Below are 20,990 nucleotides of genomic sequence, written 5' to 3' on the forward strand. Positions count from 1 at the left end.
AAATTATGTTGTCGATAAATAATACTATTACTAGTAATGGTTTTAAACGAGCCATACAACTTAAGTTTGAGTAAATTAACGCTGAATATTTATAAAGTAATACATTTATTGACAAAAACCCGTAAATCCATTTATCAGAAAACCATAAAAGAATACTAATGTATAAAAAACAAATACAATAAGTAAATGTAAATTGGTAAATAACAATCTCGCTTAATTACCCCTGAAATCTGTTTTCCTGGAACTTTATTACAAGGATATAAAAACACAATCCTCTGGATGTTATAAATTACAAATACGTAAGAGTACTATTTGGTTTTTAATATTACGCTGCAAAGGTACAGCACCGGGGAATTCTATTTTCCGCAGCCACTTTGATTATAGCTACATTCGTTTTACGTTCAAATGCTACCCACATGTATGTGTGTTTTGTGAGCACCACATAGACCACAACGGTGATGCCTGTATGCCTCGCGACACGAGCCGCGCGCGGTGCACGTCCAGGCGTGCGTGCACGGGCCGCGTGGCGCCCTCCGGCCGGTCCGTCCACAGACGCTCTGCCAGCGCTGCTGCCCGCGGCCAAGCCCGCTGTATTAGTCCGCCTTCGCTGAGTGCTGAAGACCACACAGTACCCTCGGCCCCTTCCACGATACCAGAAGCATGCTTAAGCCAAGGACGATGCTCATAAATCCGTTGCCACGAATTGTAAGGTGCGCCACTGTGTTCTTCATACCACGCTCCATGTCCTGTATTCAAGTCCCATGCATCCTCGTGAGAAAGTATAGTTCGTATGCCGCTCACATATTTATGAGCCCACGCTACATTTGATACCTGTAGACCTATATTCTGGATGTAGTCTCTCATATCAGCTTTAAATCTTTCACTGAGATGAGACATCCAAAATATTATTAGATTTGGCAATTTATCAGTCTGACTTTCGAGGCGTTTCAGTATCGTTCTTGTAAAATTTTGCCAGAGCTCCATAGAATTGTGCTGAGGAAAGTGATCTGTCCAGCAGCGGTCTGAGATGTCGTGCCCACCGAGATGATAAACGTCTTCGACGCCAGTTAGTTGCATAATCTCAATAAATAGCCGTTCAAACAAGTCGTAGACACGTAAATTAAGTGGGTTGAGTTGTCCACAGGGAGGCTCACTGCAGTACTCGGTCCACGGTTCAACATTAAGGCACAGTACTAAGTCGCCAAGCCCCGCGGCGGGTCCCCAGTCCCAACCGTAGCCGACATGCGCAGGTGCGTCTATTTCTATGAGAACTCGTATCCCTCGCAGTCTTGCGCGACGAACGACCAACCGCACATCGTCTGGAGTATATACGTCACCAGGGGTATGAGCGCCATAATTAGAAAATTCTGGAATACTGTTGGTGACCAATGGGAATGCTTGCGAATCGGTCATGTGCCAATGAAACGTATTCAATTTAGATGAGGCCATAGCGTCAATATTTAGCATTAATTCTGATATTGGAAAAAAATTGCGTGCCGTATCAACAAGCAAGCCACGGTATTTGAATCGTGGTGCGTCATCTACTCTAGCTGCCTCTAGTATCAAAAGCGAACCTAAGTAGGAATCTAGCCAAACTAATTGTGAGAGGGTCTCTAAAGCATGGCGGGCACCACAAAAAGTACGTGCAGCAATGTCAGCCATTAGTGCGACCCCGGTTCCCTCGACAGGTCTTAGAGACAGACTGTAGCCCTCGTCGGTGTTGACGAGCATGCGGGGGTCGCCGCTCCCGTTCACCACTATCCGTACGGATACAGTGCGCCACTCTTCGAACGACCGAGCTCTACGTTCCATCTGATGTAGGTCATCACGGAGAAGTGCAAATGCATCTTGAATGTGTTCATGGACTATTCGAGAGGGAGCGGATACCATTTTTAACTGGAACATGTCTGCGCGCACCGGCACTGCTGTGGTCGACAGGCTGACCGAGCCGGTCGGCTGCGGCCAGATCTGCATGGACGAGCACAGCATGTTGCATGTCTCTAGGGACTGTAACTTTGTTACATGATTTGCTTTTAAAGGTAAACATTTTTCGTTGACACATTCCCAATTCCATAACGGCAAGGTTTTCCTGTGTGTAAATGAACGTTCCTTTATTAAGAAAGTCAGTGATTTATAACAAAGTAAAGATAATGTATAAAAGAAACGAGCTTACGGATTGTGATAACCTGTGTGACAAATGTTTATTTCCAATATGAATAGGCACAATACAAAGAGGATATTGTCATGAACAACTGGAAAAATTAGCCACATTACTCTGCAATTTATAATCCTTTATGTTACAATCCATTTAACATACAATATTTACCAAGCAAATTATTCCCTCCCTTTGACTGACATTTGACAATAAAATTCCTAAAGATTAAATAACCATACCAATGACTCTAACTACTCTATGTTATTTCTGTGACTATTTAAATAGAACGGTTTAGATCCAACTGAACAATGAACGAAAAAAAAAATCCAATGTTATCCCCAATCTTGATGGCTCTCTTATTGGTTTCGGAGTGACTAAACTATCGGAGGTCAATATTTGATGTTCTGACCAACAAATTTCTATTCTGCGCATTCTCAGCTTAAATTTACCTATTTGGCTCACCATGGTAGCTAAAGCGTGGAATAAATTAATCCGTATCCAAAAAATACGGTAGTCATTATTAGTTGTTATGTTATCAATTTTAAGAATGGGGGCCTCATGCTAGTAAATAAAAAAACAGTAAAAGTAAATAGAACTATATTAAATAATAACAAAGTATCAATATAAGCTTTTAGAAGAATCCTTCCGTGTTCGGTGAATTCGCTGACAGATAGCGTATATAGATAAGATGGGCACACTCCATGGCTCCGTAGATTGAGGCGACCACTCCAAGGCACATTATGAAAAAATCCTTCATGAGTATAAGGTCATAGTTCCCGTAGTCTTCCGGATACCTCAGGCAGACGTCCATCAAAGCCGGGAACACGAGTGACAACATGGTAGTACACATATTCCCGACAAAAGCCACGAAGGGCCCTTGGAATGGGATGAAGTAGCAAACTATAACTGGAACATTCAAACAAAAATTCTAGTTAGATTTATTATATTATATTAATTATTTCATAACGGCTAACTCACTAAAAGGGATTTAGGGACCGCGGTCGCAGTCGGGCGATCTCGGTAAATACGCCTGAAAAAAGCTTTATTTAATAATAATGAATAATTATTTAAAACGTTGAACAACGTGGTTATTAATATTTTATAATAACGTTGTTCAATTTAGTTGTTATAGAATTGGATTTCTTTCAGTAAAATGACAAACTATGCTAAAAAAAGTCTTTCAAGTTGTATGTGAAAAATGTTAGGTACTGTAGAGCTAAACATGTTTATGGTTTGTCTGTATACACCCTCTGTGTTCTGATGAACTTCTAAGTGATTTAAAAATTCTTCTCCCATTAGATAACCAAGTAATTATGTGTGATTGTCAATGCCTGCATACTTACCCGAAAATACTGCTAAACGAAGTGTAAAGTCAACCTAAATCATAGGAAAACTTAACCAACCTAAGAAAAAGATGTATTTTTTTTTCTCTTAGTTTTACTTAATTTATAAAACATATCAAACTTACAGGAAAGGATTACGAAGAGCGGCCTCCCGAGGGATTCTATCAGCAGTAGGGTCTTTGCAGACGGCGGAGTCATTGGATCGTGGTACTTTATGACTTCTATAAGGACGGCTATCGCTGGGTAACACTGCACGGGGTACGAAAATGCAACGGCTACGAGATATAGCCCAAGGGCAAACATTGAAGATCTGGAAATTACAAATTATAGTTATTATTATTTACATAGCATTTATTCTTCAAATCCTTTTGTAATAAAGCGAAAGTTTGTATGTACGGATGTTTGTTACTCTGTCACGCAAAAACCACTGACCGGACTTAGACGAAACTTGGTACAGTTTTAATGCCGGGCGGGCTTGCTGACAACGGCTAGTTCTGCTATATTTTAATGCTTGAGAATACTTAAAACTTACTGCCGTAAATACGTACCCCCTTTTAGCCAGTTGTATTTTAACAGAGTATAGTGTAGTTTTTAGTTTGTGGAGTTGATCGAAAAAGCTCCATAGGTATATGCAAAATGACAGAAGACAGATTTAAATTGGTATATATAACGGAAATAACATAATACCGTATGTTATTTCCGTAAATTCTTGCTCCACATGCCGTGACACAGCTACTCGGCCAAAACAACCCCACAACTGAGCAACGTCTGAGTTGTATTAAATATGAGGTTAACCAAAAATCAGCTAGATGTATATATTATGTATATCTTGGTCGTTGTACCGTACCACTTACATTTCGTCATACGGTAAACTCCTAAGGATGTTCTCCTCCATGGTGCCAAAGGAACAGTATCCAATTGTTCCAAACAGCACAGATATCACGGTGGGTACAAATATGCCGACCTTGATCACACCAAATTTAGTTGTCATCTTTGTAGGATCTATGAGGGCTTTGTCTACGTATAGTATCTGTGAAGTAAATATATGCATGCGTTTAAAAGTTAAAGAAAAGAGTAATGTACTTCATGATTTTTTTCTTTCAATACTACTCTTATATTAAGGTAATCGCGGGGATTTCACAAACTTTTAAGTCATAATACTACTAGAATAACAGGCATATTAGTATATGTATACTACATATTAGATATATAATATTTTTTACGTACAATTCCGACGGCACTGAGATTAAACAGTAGAGTTCCAAATGAGAACATGACGCCCTGCGCCGAGGTAGTCAGTACTACCATATCCCCGGATAAATTTTTAAAGATGTGATATGCTATTAGGCCCATTCCTATCGTATTCAAGAAGTTACCTGGGACAAGAAGGCAAAAATGTAAAAAAATAAAATCTATATCTATACTTCTATATCTACTAATATATAAAGCTGAATAGTTTGTTTGTTTGTTTGAACGCGCAAATCTCAGGAACTACTGATTCAAATTGAAAAATTCTATTTGTGTTGAATAGACCATTTATCAATATAACATCACGCTGCGGCTAATAGTAGCGAAGATACAATGGAAAATGTAGAAAAAACGGGGAGAACTGTTCATCTTTGAGGGCTTCCGTTGCGTCAGCTGCGAAAACGGTTCAAGATCTTTTAACCACGTGGACGAAGTCGCGGGAAACAGCTAGTTTAAATATGAAATCATAAACATTTCATTACACATTGTTTACAAAGTTTTTAATTAATCTCTTCTCCAAGAATATTGTGTTTTTTGTATTATGCATGTGAGTAGCTGTGAGCACCTGTAGTCAAAAATCCGTCTCCCCAAAGCCATCCTATTGCGAAATAAGGACTCTCGTAATTACCTAGAAGAGCCACGTAGCTGACCATCTTTAAAGTTTTCATAAAGAACTCCAAAAGTAAGTACGGGAATAGAAGTGTTAATAGAGCCAGTGAGTTATCTTGCCAGTCCATTATCTAGAAGTAACATGAGTTTAATAATATGATGGTGAAGATCGGCATATTCGGCCGTACATAGAGTTTGGAAAGGTTGGAACCTTGTAGGTATATAGCTTTTTCCGCCATTGTTCCGAACTGGGAGGGGTGGTGCTAGGGTCAATCTTAAACAACAACATTTAACTTAAATGAAAATAAAATAATTTCTATTTTTGTGCTTTGTCAGTGGATGGTTGCATTAGAAGTAAAATTATCGTGCGTCATTATCCTCAACATTGAAGATTGACCTGCTAACACGTCTTAGCACACCACCTTTGGACGGCTGCACTGCGGTTCTGGAAATAAAGGGGTATTTTACGGTGTAGAAAACCGTCTCCCACCCATGTAGAAACTTTCATAAACAATAAATATCTCAAATGTAAAGTGAAATACCAACATCACGCAGGCTATCCGATGTTAACATCACAAACACGGAGCATATTCCAAGCTGACTCAAGAACATGAACGTAGCTATTATTGTCCTGAAAACACATGATCAGCAACATACATAATATTATATATTGATAAAATTGGAGTGTCTGTTTATAACCATTTTTAACTACAGGCTTCTAAATATACGTACGGTACATAAAAAATAAGACTTTTAATCATTTCTGTCTGTCTGTTTGTTCCGGTATCTCTGAAATGGCTGGACTGTATTTCATGGAACTTCTATTGGCAGTGTACTGACGTAATAAAAAGAACTTATGCTACTTTTTATTTAGAAACATACAAAACATTTTGTTGAATTCCACGTGAAAGAAATCGCGAGTACAACTAGTATTTCCTAGGTCATAATTAACCTAAAATTTCCTACAGAAAATATGATTAACAAGAATTTACAAATATTTTAAAATGTTTACTACATATGCCCACCCTTTACAATTCAATGTAGATACTTACGGTCCGTGATCTCCTATAAAATGGAAGAGGGGAGGACCATGAAGGACTGCCAGCCGGAACCCATACCGATATGAAATGTAAGGTATTTGCAACTGCCGAGCTACTTCATTCAGTGTATCCAACTGAAAAAAAATATCTTAAATAAAACGTAACTATAGGTACAAAGTCACACGTACCGAACTGAGAGGCTCTAAGAGGCATCATACACCATCATTACCCCTTTTTGGAACCATGGACATAGGCCTCCCCAAATTGCACAAAGCGAAAAAGGAGCTAATTAGGGCTGATGCCTGAAGGGCCAGCATGATTGTCTGCAAGGGCTACCGTGGCCTCTGTTCGTTCACAAAGAGCAGAAGAAGGAACGCGTATGGGTTTTAGTTTCGGTAGTCGGTAGTCGGTAGTCTGTAGAATTTTTGCACCCCCCCCCCCCCGCTCAAACCTAAAGCTTGAACAACCATTTAATGATTTGTCACCTAGAAAAAAGCGTCAGAGAACCGTCAATTTTAATAACTCATAATGTAATCACGGCTAGACGAAAAAAAATAACATGCGTTACTTAATATCCATCAAATGTTTAAGAACATTTATTTTTCGGCAAGACTCGTTTCTTCCGTTTTTTAATTGAATGCAATTTTAATAGCGATTCAATGAGTGCCGAAATGTACCTATCTAATTGCGCAGGTTACGCTGAAGCGCCCACCAACTGGCAAAATTGACTACCACCAGCTCAGAATTCATTTTCTAGTTAACTTTAGCCAAGTAACTACTAAGTACTAGTTGTTTGAGGGTTCTCTACATGAGCCAGAAAAGTTACTTCTACTATTGAAGTATTCAACGCAATGAATGAATGATCAGATTTTCAAAGATTTTGTTCTGTAGTTAATGAGGCTAATTTTTTTTCGTACCAGCAGTATATGCGTGTGAATAACAAGTAGTCCGGTGCAAAATACCATCGGAGGTCCGAGTAAGATGCCCGCTTGACTAATAGCGAGGGGCATGCCCAACATTCCGGCGCCACACATGATCCTCATCAGGTTGAAGTATCCCATCCATACCCTGTGCAATAAGGTGGCAAAATGTATTGACTCTTTTTCCATCACTCTTACTGCATACTATAGAAAACCCTATGCAGAACCTTAACTATTTTATATAATATTTAGTCGTTTTTCGCGTAGTCAAAAATGTATGATACGGTAAATTAAGTTAGCGGGGAATGAACAAGAACATGCTTGTATCTTTGACAACTTAACTGCGTGGTCGCAATTTAATACAAACAACAAGCGTAAGTTAAGAAATGATCTACAGTAATTTGAAATCTTGTGTGACGTCACTTATCCGTATACTTTTTATACGTTTTTGGCCCCGCATCTATGCGTTTCATCTAATTTGTTATTGATGTAATAGAATAGAAAATTCATATTCAATATTACAGATTAATTTGATTCTTAGTTAGTTAGCCTTTCAGTCAAACTACTTTTCCCGCTCTAACGCCAGGACCAATTTTAAAATGATTCGGTTTAGGCTTACCTAAAGCACAATGATACTACTATTGTGCGTAAAGCCTGGGTTTAGCATAGGATTTTTAGGCAAAACCTTAAAGCGAACAAAGCAAACTTATTGAAGTGAACCTACTTACCTGATGGGCTCTAAAGGTGTCCTATGATCCCTTGGGTCATAATCCAAGCTCGGCGGTGGTATAGCAGGCAGTCGTGTTCTCCCCACATCTATCGTTGACAACCCTTGGAAGGTTTTAACATTTAATCTGCTGATTTTTTCAAACGCTGCCCTGTTGAAGAACACTAATTAGATTGCGTCTTTTTTCCACACACAGCACAAATGTAATCGAATCATACATTTTATAGCTAGAGAATATCCATAAAAGCACTTTTACGGGCACTTAATTGATAAAAAATAAATACAATTAAAATTAATTAATATAAATCGTTGTATATTTAAAATATTATTCAATGCTTTTTATTGTTGAGACCTGAATCTTTCAAATCGTTGTGCAACAGATTCACCATAGGCAACCATAGGTATATTCATTGACAATCTTATTTCAGTTTTATTCTGCCAAAGTTAGGCTTAGGAGAATCAAATAATCCATGGAGGTTCTACCTCCACGGTGAACGGGAAATTACTAGAGTATAATGTCTTTGGAAATTACCTAGAATCTTTATTGTTTGACAAAGTCATGTAGAATAGATATATCTGGGATCTATTCTGCTATTTACAATGGCCGATGAATGAATGGAAATTAGATTAAATTGTCACTATTCGTATTATTTTAAGCATTTTTCCAACACAATTAGAAATTCTGTACTGGGCAGATCTGACGATGGAAGATGGAAACTTTTCTTTCCTCTTCTGTGCAGTTGGGGTTTTCAATATTAAATAGTAGAACCTAGTGGGTAAATAAATAAGACAAAGTCTACAAACAAAACATTTCATTTATTAAAAAAAGCGTAAAAAGTAAAAAAATAAATAAAAAAATCAATAAAATACACGGACAGGGGGTCCGTAATACTCCAGAACCCGCGTATATATCAGATAGGAACATTCAAACACCCCAAATATTTGTGAAGTCATGCCCATGAAGAAGATTATAATATCCTTGAACATAATGTAGTTGAAGGCCCCGTAGTCATCAGGGTACCGCAGACAGAGGTCCATGAAAGCCGGAAACACCAGCGTCAACATCGAAGTGCACATGTTTCCCACAAACGCCACAAGAGGGGTTTGGAAGGGCAGCAGGTAGCACAGTATAACTGAAATAAGATATTTGAATTTCAAAAATTTCAATTACAAATTCTTGACTTTAGTTTTGAACTAATATTAAGATGATGTTTGCAAAGTCGTTAATTTAGATCGAATACCTATCGGGCGATGCAAAGTATGTTTTTTGCTGGGCTGTAAAGTGGATGACAAAAACTGATAGCTGCATGCATGACGTAGCAGACCGGGCTCAGTGACCTAATGGAAAGCAATGAATGTTCAAGAAACAGTCAAAATTACTACATTAACATTTACACAAATTAAACTTGCTGGACTTCTAACTCGCTACTCTGAGAAGAAAAGCTCTCATGAGTCTTTCAAGTCCAGAGAATGTAATGTCTTCACTATGAGTCTTCCAATGCGGACTGTATTTTACCTTACCTCGGAAGACACGTACTTCAGGGACTGAAATTGGAAGATGACCGTAATATTTAATGATATGATTGTACTTAAGTAGACTTTAAACTAACACGACAAGATCACAAATGTCGGCCTTGTAACTGATTCTATCAAGTGTAGTGACTCAGTTGGAGGCGCGTTCGGCTGATTCTTGATCACTTCCAGTACCACAGCTATAGCCGGGTAGCACTGGATGGGGTAAGCGAACGCCACCGCCACGAGGTACAAACTGATAGCGCCGATTGACGAGCTGGAACAATAAAATTAAACCAAATTAAGACCAATTAAGTTTCACATGTACAAAATTCGAATGTTTTTAAAGTGTAAAAATCTTAATGATGCCTCTGGACCTCCGTGAAAACTAGGAAAAAGTAGTGACTTAAATGCAAAGTATAGGAATGGGGCTGACTGAAGAGTTTCATTCCATTGAACATAAATTATTTAATTTATTTGTATATCTTATGTTAAAATTTCGCCAAGATCTTTATTTTGCGCGACGCCAAAGTTCTAACAGAATAACTCCATCACATCTAGTCTAGGTAAACTGTAGGCAGCCAGTATTATGGGTATGGCCCAGGCATGTTTCGAATATTGAGTTAAGTCTCACATTTCGTCCAGCGGTAGGGATCTGAGGATATTCTCTTCTCCAGTTCCAAAGGACCAGTATCCTACAATACCAAATGCTGTGGAGATCAAACAGGGTATAAGGATACCAACGTTGACTATTCCGTATTTAGCCAACATCAGTCTCGGCTCTTTTAGCGCTCGGTCTACAGCTAATATCTGTAACGCAAATGACAGTGTTAGCTAATAGTCCTGGAAATATGATGCAATAGAAATGGTAGGGTGCATTTTTGACTTTCACAAACTATAGTGACTGGTCATAACACTGTTAATAGTGTGGGTCACTCAGCAGATATTAAACATACTGTGATTTTTTTGTTCGTGTCTGCTGGGTGGATCCATAGAGTAGAGAGTAGTTTTAGCATTTTTCATAGCTTTGTCAGACCAAGAGGCATTGGGTGCTTCTATCATAAGGAAGTTTTAAAATACAGTATCGATCAATCCATAATATGTTGGAGCCATTAGCGTTACACAGCCGAAAATAGATACGGAAACTTTTCAACTCTCATTTAACAAGGAGCAGTTTTGAGAACTTTACAGCATGGTCTGGTAAATTAGGTTGTAGCTCATTAGTAATCCTAAATTTAAATCTAGATTTATCGTATTTTACAATCATCATGTAAGTTTTTATAATTAATATTTAAAATATATTCTTACCACAGCAACCGCACTCATATTGAACAAAAATATGCCGAAAGCAACCATAACACCCATAGGCGACGTTTTATACGACAACAGGTCTCCGGTGAGGTTTGCTAAGCATTGGGACACTATTAACGACAATCCAACCAAATTCAACATATTACCTGCAGTGCGAATAAAACAGTAAGTATTCATTATTTTAGTAAGTAGTGTAGCTAACATGCATAACTAGCTATTTCCTCTTTTGTCTCAAGCTTGCTATGTAGGGAAGTGGAACTTTTTCTTAGTTCTCTTTTCTTTTTTTCTTTTCTTTTTACTATTTCTGATTAATTTCGTTGCGGGTTCCTAGGCAGTTAATTGTTTCCCCTGGGACACACCGAACTTAAGTGTTTCGGTTGGTTAGTTTCATGTAGATGCTGGCTTACAGGAGTTGCAATGACGGTATGAATTGAATGAATATGTGGCGGGCTAGTCCCAATTTTAACATGCACAAATACGATTTACTAGAATTACACCCTATTACATAAGAGGGAAAAATACCGTGTTATAGTTAAAAAGGAACTCTCCATAAGCTAGTTTTTTGGAGAGTTCCTTTTTAACTATAACTGCCCTTCAGCTGCAACTGCGGTGCCAGTGAAAATTAGACTTAGTAACCAATATTAAAATACAAATTACCCAACAGAGAAACGTAACTGACAATCTTTAAAGTCTTCATGAAAAATTCCAATAATAAGTAAGGGAACAGCAACGCAAATAGAGCTGGTCTATTGCTCTGCCAGTCCATTATCTAGAAAGAATATCATATTGAACGAAGATTAGAATATTATAATTAATTATTACGTTCTAAGTGACAATTAGTCAAAAGACTTAAGTTTGATTTTGGTCTAGTGGTTTCTGCCGGTATAGCGTTGACTACTATACCGGGTCGTGGGTTCGATTCCCACCCGGAAGAAAGTTTTGTTTGATGGGCATGATCATTTGTTATGTGTCTGGGTGTAATTCATCTGTAACATATATTTTTTAAACGACGTCTGTGCCATTATACACATTATAATACTATGTCTCCGCAAGGATCGAACCCACAACTCGTCTCCGCAGTGAATCGGGCGGGTGATCTTTGCCACTGAGCTATCCGCGAAGACCAAAGGTGTTTTTAGTAAGTAATTTCTAAGCATATTAATCGAGCCTACTTATTATATATGCTATGCTAAGTTTGAGGATAGATGCTGCGACTAATATTATTGCAGTTGTGGTATCGTAATAGCGCACGTCACATCATATGGGACGTCTATTCTGCAACTAGAATATTGTTACTTGAAGAGGTGGCGTGGGTTCTCAGGAATAAATCTTAATTGCAGGAAAACTATCGCTTAAAACTTGTGTAGTTAATAAGAAATACTTACATCTCGCACGCTATCCGAAGTCAACGATACAAACACCGTACATATGCCAAGCTGATTCAAAAACACATATGTACCAACGATTGCCCTTGAAATATGAATAAGTATGAAAACCTGGATCTGTTCTCGTTTTTACTACAGATTTGTACTCCTAAGGCGGCCCAGGAGGCCGATGCGGGGGTTTGACTATTTTGGAGGATTATTCGGCAAAAATCGGCTAGAAATTCGGTAGTCTGTGGTACTAGTTTAGCCGGCTAGGGACATCTTGATGTGGGGCCATTGTCCACTAGTAGTGTAGTCTTTGTTCTATGTTTTGGAACAGGCCCATGCATTTCGACATCGAAATTAGTCAAAGGATGCAGTTGCAAGCATGCAGGTTGGGAACAAAAGGCACTCCTGATTATTTCCATCACTTTTTTTCTCAAGGAGTTTAGTCAGGTATTAAATTTGGAGGTGCCACTTTGCTTTCTCCAATTCTATTCAATAGTTTTGGTATATGAATACTTACGGCCCATAATCTCCGATGGCGTGTGTTATAGGTGGACCGTGCAGAACGGCAAGTCGGAACCCATATCGATACGATACATGAGGTATCCTCAACTGCCGGCAGATCTCAGTAAGACAATTTAACTGAAAACAAACTGACTTATGAACTTTTATGCAAACTCAAAACAATCAAGCAGTACAATAGACTTTGAGAGCTTCTCGATACTAAGAAAGTTTATTTTTATCCAGTTAAAGTTTCCTTTTACCAATTACTAACACCAATGTGAGCGGCTTAGGGTGTAGAGAGAACATCGATTTCATTATTATCTCATGTTATGTTTTGAGTAAATTATTAATTATTCAATCGCATACCAGCATCTTTTGCGAGTGAATGAGTAGAAATCCAGTGAATAATGACATCCACGGTCCGAGTATGATGCCTGCATTGCTTAAAGCACTCGGCATGCCCAACAAACCGGCGCCAAACACACTCCGCAGCAGGTTGAAGTATCCCATCCATGGTCTGCACAGTATAAAGTACTAGTTACTGAAACCCTAACGTGACCGAATTTGATAAGGGTTTCTGAATTAATATTCAAGTGCGTAATATTCCCGTAAGCATTTTTAGATTTCGGTACCCATTAGGGTTAAAGTGGAAACCCATCAAAACATAACCCAGGTTTTGAGCCTAACAAAGATCATGTTTAATGAGGCATTTATATAAAGAGTGAGAATGCGATAAGAAAAGCAAAAATAGGTTTGACACCTATTTATAATATTGCAAGATTGTGAAGACGAAGATTATCAAACTCCATCAACCATGCTGAATGCTGAATCGGTGTGATCTAGGTTCGTGCGGAGGACAACCATCGAACCAATCGTCGTTCGGGCCTAAAACCGTACCGCTTTTATATAACATACGTATTTATCTGCTTATTCTGTTTACTGAAATATTGGTCCAATCGTAAAACCAGGATCATTTATAAAATTGGAGATCGAATCAATTTTCAACGGACTTTTTCTTCTAATCGTACATTTATTGACTGATACAAGTAGGTAGTTGCGAATCCTAATCGAATATAACTACCATTACAAACACCAAATAAAAAAAACACTTATGTCGTATCCAAATTAAATCCCAAATGTTATGTACCTCATTGTTTGATGGTTTGTTTCAACATCACCATCAAACTTGGATGTTGTAATTTTACAGCAACGCAAGTTATGGTATTGTAATTTTCTGTATCTGTGGTACCTACCACATTTTGAGCAACTAAAGAATATTTATTTGAAATAGATCCAGAACCCCGATATATACAAGTCCTTCCTTTCATAGCTGTGCTCCTCTCTCACCAACTAAAGGTTCTCGTACCGTTGAGAATACTTACGAGATTGGTGATGTTGGTACCCTGTTGTCTCTTGGGTCATAATCTAAACCTCGCGGTTTAATAGAAGGCAATCGCACTCTATCTATATACATAGAATTTGCTCTACTGGTCCTGTGTACGACGAGCCTTTCACTTTCGCCCCTGTGTAAAAGAATATCATTAAAGTATTATTATGGTTTTTTAAACATATAAAGCAACTCAGAGAAATTAATAATAATACATTTTGATAATTTGTAATATCCTCGAGAAAATTCACATTTAAATTTTAAATTTTTGAAAGTATTTAAAATATTATAGTCGAAAAGAACTAAAAATTATTCATTCAATCCATTTTACAGGTGATTCTGATGATGATGACATTATTTATTATATTTGCCATAGATCTGAATTGCATGACAGCTTAATTTCTTGAAAAAAATATACGCTAGAGAAATGTGTAGGTAGGTTGCGTATTTATTATATCAGTGTGAATTAGGAACTAACTGTTTTCTGCGAATTCATCCTCGCGGCTATGCTAGGTAGCTGGTATGCTGTCTCCGACTATTTTTTAGAACTTTTTGAGAGAAACAATTCCGTTGTACATGACTTTTCATCACTTTAACCATGGATGCAGCGAACGCAGCCACAAAACTGGTCATTTCTCTTCCTTTTTTTAACATTTCTCAATGCTGATCTGCTCCTATTGACGAAAGCGTGCTATATAGCTTCCTCAATAAATGAGCTATCTAACATCGAAAGGATACTTGAAATCCGAAAAATAGTTCCTGATATTACTTCGTTAAAACAAACAAATAAAAAAACTCTTGAGCTTTAGATATCCAATCTCAGGATACTTCGTTCGTAGGTTACACTCACAAACGCTTGTCCTACGCGGGATCGAAACTTAGAAGTTACATACGTCCGGTTACCGGTACAATGAGTTTTGGCGCCGTGATCCCAATTCAATATACAAGAACATAATTTTATCTAAACATATTTGTTTAAAAGGTATATAGAGACAAAAAAAAACCACCATTGCATTCTGAATAGTTTAAATAATCATAATTGTGATTGTTTTATTTACTTTTTGTTTAGAATTATATTGTTTGTTCTTCATTTACTCCTTCATAACATTTTTTGTACTTCCTTACGTAATTTGAACTTTAATAAATTGTTTAAAATTATTATATTATTAATCTAAAAATAATCAATACGATCCCCTCTGTGTTATAACAAACTTCGTAAATAGAAAGGTTGTTGACAGTGCCAAAATATCTACAGTCTATCTTGTCTATTATTAAAAATGACAGCAGCCAGTGGAAATTGATAAAAGGTGGAATTCGTTGTATTTCATTACAAAACTTTCATGATCTTTTATTTAATACCTTCTATCAGAGGACTTGAGTATGATGTCAACGACAGAAGGCGAGTTAGACATTGAAGTTCTCCATGAAAAGGAAGATGGGGAGGTTAGAATTAAGTTTTCTATGCATTTTGTCTTTATTTCGTTGTATTTTTTATGGTAATTCACGCACTCTTATGCTAGTTTTTGGATGGTTTTTACTTGCAGAGAGAGCCTAGTGCCAATATCTTAGGGATACATTTGTTTAATGGTTTTAGCTTTTTAATAGGGCTTGTGACGTATATAGGCGTATGCATTTTAAAAGGATTTTATTGCGTTGCAGTTGGAAGATTCGGATGTAGAGGAGGGCACGTATATTCCTCTGGCTCGGCCGGAGGCTTTTAACCCGCCCTCGCTTGTGCACATGCAAATACAAGACGAGCAGAGTGACGAAGCGTCTGCGCAAGACTCTTCGGGGTCGGATTCAGATGATGAGCTTCGCCGCCGCGCCAAACGTACCAAAATCAGGCCTCGCAGGCCGCAGCCCCAACCAAACAAAAAGGACAAATACAATATTTGGTGCAAAGCTTTAGAGGTAAACAATAATCATTTAAATTGCAATAGTAGAATTTACACTGCTATGGATGAAACTCTCAAATTAACTTACTAATATACAACATTATCATTATCTAGAATTCAATATTGTTTTGTTTTGCAGGAGGATTTATTAACAGAGGATATGGTCAGCTGTGATGTAACAAAGAAAAGCAGATATGGCGTTGAGTCTTATGATTATACTATTAAGTATAGATTAGATGATAACTATATACCTAAGAATGTTTTTAACGCTAAGGAGGAATATAGTGACAGTGAGCAGCTATCAAATAAACGAAGGCACGCTGACAGGTCAGATGAGTCAAAGTCGAGGCAGCGTAAGAGGATTAACAGTAATGCCCGCAATAGTAAACTGAAACCAAGGTTTCTTACGGATCTCACAGTGAATGCAGACAGCTCTGCAGACGCCATAGCAACGGACATTTCAGAAAATCTTTCAGAAGATAAAAAGGATTTAATAGGTGTGTATACCTAATTCATTCATTCCCTCTCTAGAGGCATACATATATGCACATATCTATTGTTAAAATTTTGTCTATGAGCAGGATAGCATTGAAATCATTTAATTAGTAATTATTATTAACAAAATTATTATACAGTTTTCCGCCATAACATTTATACTGTAAGGCCGTCAGTCTTATCACCCAAAAGCTTCCAAGATTTACAAATTGTGTGCTTTCACAACGATATCTCTTTGAATTACTGAATGTACTAGTTCAAAACTACATAATGTGTATTTGATTATAGCAATGTAATACTTTATTTTTCAGAACGAATTGTACAGGTTGCCGGTGCTGAAAAAGCTATAGAGATATATAAAGAAACTCAAAGAGTAGAAGCTGATGGAGGAATGCTTGTTATTGTAAGTTTCTTTCATATTTTACGAAGGGTTTAAGATGTATGTTGATGAGTCAGTCTGTATGTAGACTGTATGTTAGGCAGACCACATATTTATGTACTGTCTTGATGCAAGAATACAGCGCTTTGCTTGTCATTTAGTTTAGCAAATGACACTAGTTGAAGTTATGAACTAATTAGTAGGCAGTATGCTGTATGTAAATGTTAAAGGAACTCCATATTTAATAATATTTTTTTTATAGAACGGCACACGGCGCCGGACATCAGGTGGGCTCTACTTTTACCTGTTGAAACGCGACCCGGACGTGTCGCACGAGATGGCGACGCAGATCTTCACGGAAGACAGGAAGGAGACGCAACGCAAGATCAAACGAGCGCGAGCCAACTGCCGCCAGAAGGTCATGGAACAACTCAAACAGAGCCTCACAGGTAAATAACTCTAAGGTTCATAGTCCAGCGAAATAGTCAAGCTAAGGCTGCATTGAACTTAAATTTGTCTCACTGGTGTTAGTGGTGTTCTCTAATTGATAGTGTAACAATAAAAAAAAACAGTTGTGCAGGCTTAATCATGATTTCTCCAAAGGTTCATTTTCCAATATGATTTTAGATTCGGAGCTGCCGTCGTTGTTATCTCGCGGCGAGGCGGCCGTGGCGTCTGAGCACGGGTCGAACCCGCCGCCGTCGCCGGCGACCGACGCGCGCGACGGCTCAAGCGACACTGACGCCGCACCCGCGCCGCCGCCCGACTCGCGCACGCACGACCCGCGCCGCCCGCAGGACTACGACGACGACGACTTCCTCGAGGTCATGTGCAACGAGGACATGGATCTGTTCTAATCCCGTCGGCCCGCCCCCGGGTGTGTTGATGCCGTGTCCCGCTCGGCCGCGACCGGCCGGCTGTGTTCGTCTCTACGTGAGGCTGCTGGTGCTTGTTCCATGCCCCATATGAACACCCTCGTGTTACTTCCGATGGGCAAGTGAATTTAAAGTAAATTTTAAAGTTAATACAGTGACAACTGTAACACGTCGAATTTGAATGGTATTGGTGGATCCTACACATAGCAATTGTATACACAGAGAGAATGTAATTATTAACACTTGTGAATTATTAATGTTTGATATCAACCATGATGTTACACAAGTATAAATATTGTGGGTTCCAAAGCTATTTATGTAGTTTTACAAGTTACACTATGGACCAGCTGGGAAAAAGCTGTTTTGATCGTAATTGTCGTTTTACTTGCACTGTTGGTATTTCGATGCCGGCGGTATGGCAGCTTTTTATAACAACTTTTGTATTAGCTGTAAGATTGTAAAACTGCCAATTTTTAAAGATATAATGTACACTTAATTTAGTACGCTCAAGTGTATATTTAGAAATGGTGTCTATTCTGGTAATGTTTTAGAGACTCATGGTGTTCATATGCGCTGTCATACAACTTATGAAACATATAAGTAAAATGTTGATGCTTCATAAACAGTACATCAACACTGTAGTAAGGCGCTTCTGCCGTTCGGTAATGAACTCTAGATGTATGTACTTTGTACACCCATCCTTCAGTATCTGTGTTATCATAAAAGCATCGAACAAGCTTGATAGCATTTTGTAGGATCTAATGACGAATCTTCACAGTATTAACATTCTTCTACGAAAAATAAAATTATGATTGGTTTTGTTCGTAATATATATTCCTGATGCTGATATAAGATATTTGTGAATTTGAGTACAGTCATTGAAAAAAAAGTCATTAAATATTCGGCTAATTGTCAATGTCATCTATTACTTTTAGTAAATTCCTTATTTCTAAAGATCAACAAAAATCAGCGAACTTTTGAAGTAATTAAAAATATAGGTTCCCATAAATATCTACAATAATATTGAATTGAATTTCATGTTGCACCTTACATAAATATGTTATAAGCAAGTTTTACGATTTAAATAATTGTTATTAGAATATAAAGTGTGGATTAAAGATACCTTAAAAATAGATGTTTACTGTTTACCTATATGGTGATTTGAATATATTTATTTGTAAATTAAATACCACTTTGTGACCAGCGCCAGAACTGTTGGCTGTCATTGTGGAAGCGAGACGGCGCATTACACTGCCTGTCACGCCGCCGTCGTTTCCATAGTAAGCGCGCAGAATAGGTTGCTTAGACGTTCTTAGAAAAAAAAACACTGAATATCTCTTGAAGTAATAGATAAATGTCACCTGGTATTCTTCTATCGATTCCCTTCATCTGAAAACTCAGACATCACCGATGTGTAGTCGTTATCTTGCTATCTCGATTAGATACTTTTTCTTGCCGACACGGCACGCCATCACAGTGAATCGTAATGGCCAACAGTTAACTTATCCGCATGGGATAGATGATTTAAAACTAGGCCCAAAAACCGCTATTTACAATCGCCGATGAATGAATGGATGGATTCAATTTGACACTTTTCATATCCTCCTAAGCATTTTGCCAACACAACAATTGAAAATTCATTGTATTGACAGTGAGTGTTTCGGCCCTTAATGAAATCTCAATTGTAAATGGCAGAATTGGGCCCTGGACCATAGAAATTAAATCTTCACCTTTAGAAGCAAGACAAAGTGTCCAAGTCTGTGCCCAAGTGTTAGAGTAGCGACAGGTTGACATTTAATTCTTATTAGGGTTGCGTTTCAGTATTGGGCAGTGAAAGCTTAAAACATCACGCCATAGTGAAACATTTTGTTGTACCGAGATTTGCACCTTTATCCATTGGTCACTTACTGAGTAAGAGTAGAAAAAATACAGCTTACTGTATTGAACATAAGGTAAATTAACAAGACTCTTGACTTACTTGCTAAGCCTTTCTTCATTGAATGAAATGGTCTTAGTTGTTTTCTAGATTGTTACCTATTTTCAATAGATATTGTATAAGCTTTGTTTTGTAAACGAAGCTCCATAATATTGTATGCAACTTTCTTTGTATAAAGCACAAATCCTTGTTGATAACTTGCTTGTTGTTCAGTTTCTCGACGTAATTCAAACTATATTCCACTAATGTTGCAAATGGGTTGAATTTTTGAGGCTAAAACCATTTGTTATGTGATATAAAAATGCATGCATTTGTGTGAATAGCGCCTAAATAGTTATATAACTTTTTGTAATCTTATTTGTTCATTTGGTTCTTCTTTCCTGCATAAAATATGTATAATATAGATTTTATGATCTCAAAACTGTGGAGGAATTGGAAAATATATGTATAAAACTATAGCAGATTTTAAAAGCTAGGAAATCACAAAACAAATCGGTATTATAAAGAATATAAATAATAAAAAAAAACTTGGGCATTATGGTGTTCATATCCGCCTATAAAAATATTTTTGTTACTAAACCGAGTGTCTGTAGTTACTGGGCTGTATAAATAGCTGTAGAAGTAGACAATAAATAGCTTATTTTTCCTCTAGGGCAACACTATCTTGTAGTATGGCAATACATTGTACCTATTGGTTTTAAAAATCGTATAGGTGTAGTGTATTACTGTATTTTTAGAAAATGCCTTCTTTGCCTCGAAATATTAGAAGGTATTTAATTGTAGTACAGGCTGACCACAAGTTTTTATAAGACTGGTGTCTCATTGAAATTATCTTGGAAATTTCATACATATGGCAGCCTCACACCGTTACGTACTTGATAACTGTAACAATATCTAAAATGATTGCCTTTTTGCGAGATCCATAATAATGTCGATTTGTTGAAATTTAGCCCCGTTTTTTGGCTATAATTAAAGTTCAGGCATATGATAGTCTTTAAATCTTGTCGGTCTGACTGTAAAATACCTGTCGTGTATAATAATAGGAATTGTGTTAAATATCAATTAATGTATGTAACGCCAAAACGTTGAGCAGGTCTGTGCGAGTGAAGTACTTGCGATGTACTGACTGTCTTTTATACAATGAAGATGCTTTGAAGTGTTGTGATGTTGGAAAATGTACAGTTATGCGAATGTTATCGATAGACAGACTCGAAAGTAATTTGTATAATAAAAATGTGAAAATCTGACTCTGGTTTTATTGTTTGGGCACAGTAACAGTCCAGA

General features: G+C 37.6%; 3 protein-coding genes across 3 annotated transcripts; 1 reads left to right on the top strand and 2 right to left on the bottom strand.

The window, feature by feature from the left end:
* Window positions 1–187: 187 nt before the first annotated feature.
* Window positions 188–8,624, bottom strand: LOC113505204 (probable beta-hexosaminidase fdl). The gene is made up of 11 exons (XM_026887811.1): window positions 8,575–8,624; window positions 8,044–8,193; window positions 7,313–7,463; window positions 6,408–6,529; window positions 5,902–5,986; window positions 5,375–5,486; window positions 4,726–4,874; window positions 4,353–4,528; window positions 3,624–3,808; window positions 2,873–3,061; window positions 188–2,090 (listed from the first exon to the last, which is right to left on the bottom strand). Exons 1-11 carry the CDS (start codon window positions 8,601–8,603, stop codon window positions 409–411), a joined length of 3,030 nt encoding a protein of 1,009 aa, XP_026743612.1. The 5' UTR covers window positions 8,604–8,624; the 3' UTR covers window positions 188–408.
* Window positions 8,625–8,848: 224 nt separating this feature from the next.
* LOC113505212 (proton-coupled amino acid transporter-like protein CG1139) lies at window positions 8,849–14,367 on the bottom strand. The gene is made up of 10 exons (XM_026887820.1): window positions 14,342–14,367; window positions 14,122–14,262; window positions 13,106–13,256; window positions 12,756–12,877; window positions 12,251–12,335; window positions 11,523–11,634; window positions 10,863–11,011; window positions 10,189–10,364; window positions 9,653–9,831; window positions 8,849–9,175 (listed from the first exon to the last, which is right to left on the bottom strand). Coding segments are annotated over exons 1-10 (1,392 nt in total). The 5' UTR covers window positions 14,344–14,367; the 3' UTR covers window positions 8,849–8,900.
* A 1,015-nt stretch (window positions 14,368–15,382) lies between these two features.
* Window positions 15,383–20,951, top strand: LOC113505222 (phosphorylated adapter RNA export protein). Its single transcript, XM_026887832.1, has 6 exons — window positions 15,383–15,569; window positions 15,786–16,037; window positions 16,161–16,518; window positions 16,828–16,919; window positions 17,158–17,344; window positions 17,523–20,951. Exons 1-6 carry the CDS (start codon window positions 15,507–15,509, stop codon window positions 17,750–17,752), a joined length of 1,182 nt encoding a protein of 393 aa, XP_026743633.1. The 5' UTR covers window positions 15,383–15,506; the 3' UTR covers window positions 17,753–20,951.
* The last annotated feature ends 39 nt before the right edge of the window (window positions 20,952–20,990 follow it).

This window comes from Trichoplusia ni, chromosome 2, assembly GCF_003590095.1.
Source record: "Trichoplusia ni isolate ovarian cell line Hi5 chromosome 2, tn1, whole genome shotgun sequence".
NCBI lineage: Eukaryota > Metazoa > Arthropoda > Insecta > Lepidoptera > Noctuidae > Trichoplusia > Trichoplusia ni.

Coding starts and splice junctions, on each gene's coding strand:
- LOC113505204 (XM_026887811.1), bottom strand. CDS start 8,603: ATGACTTTGTCAAACAATAAAGATTCTAG. Junction 6,530..7,312: donor TTCACACGCATATACTGCTG/GTACGAAAAAAA, acceptor ATTTTTTTTCAG/TTGGATACACTGAATGAAGT. Junction 4,875..5,374: donor CAGCTACGTGGCTCTTCTAG/GTAATTACGAGA, acceptor TTCTTGTCCCAG/GTAACTTCTTGAATACGATA.
- LOC113505212 (XM_026887820.1), bottom strand. Junction 11,635..12,250: donor CTTCGGATAGCGTGCGAGAT/GTAAGTATTTCT, acceptor TATTCTTTCTAG/ATAATGGACTGGCAGAGCAA. Junction 9,832..10,188: donor TCCCTACCGCTGGACGAAAT/GTGAGACTTAAC, acceptor TTATTGTTCCAG/CTCGTCAATCGGCGCTATCA.
- LOC113505222 (XM_026887832.1), top strand. CDS start 15,507: ATGATGTCAACGACAGAAGGCGAGTTAGACATTGAAGTTCTCCATGAA. Junction 15,570..15,785: donor ATGAAAAGGAAGATGGGGAG/GTTAGAATTAAG, acceptor ATTGCGTTGCAG/TTGGAAGATTCGGATGTAGA. Junction 17,345..17,522: donor ACTCAAACAGAGCCTCACAG/GTAAATAACTCT, acceptor ATATGATTTTAG/ATTCGGAGCTGCCGTCGTTG.